The sequence below is a fragment of the Myotis yumanensis genome, unplaced genomic scaffold, assembly GCF_028538775.1.
Source record: "Myotis yumanensis isolate MYYU_CA2020_CCGP unplaced genomic scaffold, mMyoYum1.0.hap1 SCAF_4, whole genome shotgun sequence".
Taxonomy (NCBI): Eukaryota; Metazoa; Chordata; class Mammalia; order Chiroptera; family Vespertilionidae; genus Myotis; species Myotis yumanensis.
The window spans coordinates 6,120,300-6,126,483 of NW_027223755.1; the positions used below are offsets into that span (position 1 = coordinate 6,120,300).

At 39.6% G+C, this 6,184-nt stretch overlaps 1 protein-coding gene and 1 pseudogene across 1 annotated transcript in view; both read left to right on the plus strand.

Moving 5' to 3' along the window:
• C9 (complement C9) overlaps nt 1-3,250 on the plus strand; it is a 31,097-nt gene extending 27,847 nt beyond the window's left edge. Inside the window, exons 10-11 of the mRNA XM_070411794.1 lie at nt 2,269-2,497; nt 2,903-3,250. Of these exons, the coding sequence (XP_070267895.1) occupies nt 2,269-2,497; nt 2,903-2,925 (252 nt within the window). The 3' untranslated portion in view covers nt 2,926-3,250. The remainder of the gene's footprint in view (nt 1-2,268; nt 2,498-2,902) is intronic.
• Nucleotides 3,251-4,121: 871 nt separating this feature from the next.
• Nucleotides 4,122-5,300, plus strand: LOC139008010 (protein archease pseudogene; annotated as a pseudogene).
• The last annotated feature ends 884 nt before the right edge of the window (nt 5,301-6,184 follow it).

Sequence of the window (6,184 nt, forward strand, 5' to 3'; positions counted from 1 at the left end):
AAAGAAAGAAATGTCATATCCTATGAAAGAGACATCTTGAAAATGCCTAAAAAAAGTTGTCATTTTTTCATGGTGAAGGGATCAGAGTTCGTGTTGATGAAAACACTTTGGTGGCTGTAGTGGCCGGCAGTGGCAGCAGCAGCAGGGTGATGGGGCTGGTGCCTTCTCCTGATCAGCCGTTGCCTCCTGCAGAGGGAGGCCAGACTGCAACTTAGGCCATCAGTAGGACATCCCCTGAGGGCTCCCAGACTATGAGAGGGGGAAGCTGGCCTGAGGGACCTCCCCTCCACCCCCCTCCCAAGTGCACGAATTTTGTGCACCTGGCCTCTGGTAATAATATAATACTTAATGTTACAATAACCTAAGTACTTATTATTAAACTATATTGTCTTTTTTTTTGCATTTTAGTAAATTTTATGATAGATTACATCCACTAAAAATACATTTATCTACAAATGACAGAAAGGTAGAGTTAGCTAGGATAGGAGAAAAATTATAACTGTTTCCTTACTTAACAGAAGGCCAAAGTTCATCAGAAAAAGGTGTGGCTCTTCAGGAAAACTTCAAAAAGTACATTTCAATTGTTTTTTGTCTTCTTGTGGGATTTTTGACTCTAGGGTTTGAGGTTCCTCTGAAACTGCTGTCATTACATGTCCTTTATCTTTATCTCTTTGAATACTGTGTATGCATTTCATCCAAATTATATTTTCTCCATGATCCTCTCTTCCTGTACTTTAAATTATCTGGCCTCAACTTTCCTTTGAAGGGTAAAACAAGGTGAATTTCATTTCTTAAGAATCAAAATAACTCCACCACATGCTTAGGCTGTTTGTGCCAATGTAGCCATGCTGGGAAGTGGTTTCTTTCTTCCAAATAAATATGACATAGTTGAAATCCATATCCTACACACTAATAGTGAATGGTGTGCTGGCGGACAGTCATGTTGACTTTGCAGAAGCTCTTGGTATGTTCTGGATATGAGACTATTCACTTAAAGGTGTTATAAATGTTTTCTCTCACTTGAGGACTTTCACTCTTTAATGGTATTTTCAATAATCAATTTCCTGTTCTTGACTTTTTATTTTGGATTTTAGACTTACTATAAACATGCACAAATAATACAGACAGTAAAATTGAAAAGATAGCACAGACTTCACATAGACCCTAGACCCAGAAGCCCTTGATATTAACAATTTACATAACTATAGTACCTTTATCAAAATCTGAAAAGTCGCATTGACTACATCATAGGCCTTATTTAAATTTCACTAGTTTTCCCCTAATGTCCTTTTTTCTGGTCAAGGTTCCAATCAGGTTCCCACGTTGCATTTAGTGGTCATGTCCCCTTCGTCTCTTCCAATCTGTGACAATTCCTCAGATTTTTCTTGTCTTTCACGACCTTGACACTTGTGATGAGTATTGGTCACTTGTGGCAAATGTCTCTCAATTTAGGCTTAGAGTAGATTGAGATTGTGCACTTTGGGCAAGAATACCACAAAAGTGATATTATGGGGCATTGGTGCGGGGGATTAACCGAGTAACTTATATGCATATATGCATAACCCATGGACACAGATGATAGTGTGGTGAAGGCCTGGGGGAGTGCAGGATGGAGGGAGTCACTGGGGGTAAAAGAAGGAGTTCATCTCTAATACCTTCAACAATAAAGATACTTTTTTAAAATGTGATATTGTGTCCTTAGTGCATCGTGTCAGGAATTATGATTTTCTTTTATTTTGATGTAGTTAAATGCATATTTCTTTTCATTACAGGTAGTGCTTTTGTGTCCTAATTAAAGTTGTTCTCTACCTCAAGGTCTTAAAGATGGTCTCCCATATATTACCTTCCAGAAGCTTTATTGTTTTGTTTTAACATTTCCATCTATAACAAATCCAGAGTTGTTCTTTGTGTGTGGTATAAGTTAGAAAGTCACTTTTTAAAAAATTTCCCTATGAATATCTTCTTGTCCTAGAACAATGTATATTGATGCCCATCCATTATAGCACATATCAAAGTTTTCATTTAAATTTACCTGGATGATTATTTTAATATCAGTTCCCTTACTTCCATAATGTCATCTCCATGACCAGAGAGATCATGACTCATTTTGGTCACTAATGTAGTCCTAAAGGCTAACATCATATCTGGCAATAATAATCCTTTAAAAAAATCCTTTTTTGTTATTAATTAATTAACTTCAGTGAAGAATGTTAATTAAGCTCCATCATTAGAAAAATACCTAAAATTAAATGTTCTGCTTCCTTGCAGCTATCTCCTATACATAACCTGATTCCACTGAAAATGAAAGATGCACACCTAAAGAAAGAAAATCTGGAAAGAGCCATTGATGATTATGTCAATGAATACAGCATACAAAAATGCTACCCATGCCAGAATGGGGGCACTGTGATTCTGCTGGATGGAAAATGTGTGTGTTCTTGCCCAATCACAGCCGAGGGAATTGCCTGTGAAATTAATAAAAAAATAACTCCTCCAGGTGAGAACAAGCTATTTGATATCATTAGGAATACGAATATATATTTGAGGGCTATTTAACTTGAAAATTCTGTCTCTCACCTATCTTAAGTGTCAACCGGACACTTTGTATTCCAAAAAGCATTTGTATTCTCCCAAATTCCATGCTATTGGTACAAAGGACCTCTATTTTCTACCTACTTATCTCTTCCATCACTAGTCACACTGACTCTTCCCACAGAAACTGAACATCCCCTGTAGGATGGAAATGTGTCTTGTATCTTCAACTTCATTCTGTGCCCAGCACCTACACAGAATCTGGCACATCATGGTATAATGGGTTGAGGGGAGGACTACATAGATGGGTGAGTGGGCCCAAAGTTGAAGTCCTAATAATCAAGATTTGATATTCCTTTGTTTTCTCTAGAATTGAAAAAGGAAAAGAAATAAAGTTGTCGGCTTCCTTGAGATCACATGGAAGGGAAAACACCAGGAACACTAGAACTTTCCATGTATGATGCTGCCCATGAAGTTAGTCCTTGATGCGAAATGAAAAGCAACATGCTTCGTGAAAATTCTACCAACCTCCCAAGTCGTCTCTCTTGGGTCCATGATGCTTCTTTTCCTCCTTAAACTCCTAGGATGTTTCTTTTTTTTTTTCTTTTTTCTTTTCCCCCTAATGAGGAGAGTCAGCAGTAAAATAGGCCAGGACTGCTTTCTCCTACATCCAATACCTATCTCTTCCTAACAAATAAAAATTAAATTAAACAGAGAATGTTGGCTAGAAAGACTAAAGTAATTGCCAAAGTGCTTCGTATGACTAATATATTCTGGCCCTTCCACTACCACAAGTCTGTACCATGCAGTTTCATTCCTATTGGTCTTTTTTTGGTTATTTATTGATATGTTCGTGCATTCATTAATTCAACAAATCCTTACTGAGCACCTAGCACAGGCCAGTCTTAGCTCCCCAGTTTAACTCTACATGTCCACAGGGAAAAGCCTATTGTATTTGTAACAAAAAACTACTAGATATTCAATTGTGTGAAATTGCCTCTATTGGATCATATTTTACCATAAAAAAGAGAGAGTTAGAGAAAATGAAAACAGCAATTCATGTGTTCCACCTTAATAGCTACCTTTATGAGTTGTATAAGGTAAGGCTAGGCATAAGAAACTGATGAAGGGAGCTGGCTGTACCATTTTATCCATTAGCTAGCATGGTAGTTAAGGCCTGAGATCTTTTTTTTTTTTTAATATTTTATTGATTTTTACAGAGAGGAAGGGAGAGAGATAGAGAGTTAGAAACATCGATGAGAGAGAAACATCGATCAGCTGCCTCCTGCACATCTTCTACTGGGGATGTGCCCGCAACCCAGGTACATGCCCTTGACCGGAATCGAGCCTGGGACCCTTGAGTCGCAGGCCAACGCTCTATCCACTGAGCCAAACCGGTTTCGGCAGGCCTGAGATCTTTGAAAATATCTGAAAACTCAAGAGAGAGAGAGAGAGAGAAAGGAAGGGAGGGAGGGAGGAAGGGAGGGAGGGAGGGAGGGAGGGAGGGAGGGGAAGGGCAGGGGGAGGAAAGAAAGAGAAGGCTCAAAGTACAAATAGAAAAAAATCAAAGTTAATAAATATTTAATTAAACATCAGTAACATGTATCATATCAACTCCATTAATTATCATTCTTATTAATCAACATTTCATGCATTTATAAATACATTTAAGTTAGGGAAGGGTGGAAGTAGAATGTCCAAGTCTGCAGTCCTGGTGCAGGAAGAGGAAGATATTCAGGGCTACAATTTGAATGAGAAGCAGAAGACAACCAAGGCCAGGTATCCTCCAGTCAATGGGAAGTACGAGTATTTGGATCATACAGTGGATGTTCAGTTCCTTGCATGGGGAGATATTCTGGAGGAAGCTTTTGAGCAAAGTGCAATGGCCATGTTTGGCTACATGACAGATACTGACACGGTGGAGCCCCTCCAAGCAATAGAAGTAGAAACACAGGGAGGAGATTTACAGTCTCTTCTGTTTCACTTTTTGGATGAGTGGCTTTATAAGTTCAGTGCTCATGAATTCTTCATACCCTGAGAAGTGACAGTACTTAGTCTTGATCAAGTAAATTTCAAATTACGGTCAATTGGGTGGAGAGAATTCTCATTGACCAAGCATCCTCTGGGAACTGAAGTCAAGGCAATACCATATTCAGCCATGCAGGACTATACTGAAGAGAAGCTAGAAGTTTTTGTGATCATTGACATTTAAGATAAAGAAAAAACTCCTATGAAGAATGTTGTTTTTTCTCTTCCTTTTGAGAAGATATCATAATATAAATTCTACAGTCTCTGATGATATATGATGGTTTACAGAACAGAAATTTTTTTCTTTTTCTTTTTTTAAAAAATATATTTTATTGATTTTTTACAGAGAGGAAGGGAGAGGGATAGAGAGTCAGAAACATCGGATGAGAGAGAAACATCAATCAGCTGCCTCCTGCACACCCCCCACCGGGGATGTGCCTGCAACCAAGGTACATGCCCCTGACCAGAATCGAACCCAGGACCCCTCAGTCCTCAGGCCGACGCTCTATCCACTGGGCCAAACCAGCCAAGGCCAGAACAGAAATTTTTGACTTAAAGTATGACTTTCCCACAAATGGAAAATCAAGGCATAACCTTGGTCTGTACTAACCAGATATTCAAATGTTAAAGAATTCTTCAGGTGGCAAAAAAAAAAAAAAAAATTAAGTTAGTTTTTCTCACTTTATGGAAATTCTCAAGAATACACATGATTGCTGAGAAGTCACAGTAAATAAACTACTTATTGGCAAATAAAAAGCAAAATTTTAAAAATATTCAAGTTTTTTAACAACAAAGATATGGAATGCATTTTATTTTTTTAATTCATTATTTTATTTTGTATTGAATTTATTGGGGGGACACCACTTAACAAAATTATGCAGGTTTCAGGTGCATAATTCTACAGCACATTATCTGTACACTGTTTTGTGTGGCTGCCTGTTAGGCTCAGTCACGGAAAGAGCCCCTGGCTATCCTCCTCAATCAGGCATAAGCTCCACAGGGTGGGGCCAGAGGGAGGACAGAGGGTGGAGCTATTGCTCTCCCCCAGGCTGAGGCCGCACCAAGAAAGAGGGCATCTGCCCTGTGGTAGAATGACAGCACAGGGATCCTGTCCCTTCAGCTACCTTTGCAGAACCACAAACCCCAGACTATCCTCATGTGGCTCTAGTCCACTTCGCCCTCCCTCTTCCAGAGCCCAGGGTGAGTGGATGCGATTGAAATTTTGTATGTTGGCCCTTTAAGAGGGTGCCTGTGTCTCCAGTGGACTCCTGCCTCTCCCTGGCAAACAGAAATCCCACTACTGTTCACACCCAGAGGTTATGTGGGTGCCTCTTCCCAGCTCTGGTGCTCAGGGCTGGGGAGCCAGCTTGGGATTTAGACCCCATACTTCTCAGGGGAAACCCCCTGAAGCTGAGATATCCATCCAGAACCTCTGCTGCCACCTTTAGGAGCAAGACCAGCCTTTTTCAAAACTCCACTCTTCCTACCAGTTTGTTTTGTTGTTGTTGTTGTTGTGTGTGTGTGTGTGTGTGTGTGTGTGTGTGTGTGTGTTTTAAATATATTCTATTGATTTCAGAGAGGAAGGGGGAGGGAGAGAGAGAGGTAGAAACATCAGTGATGAAAG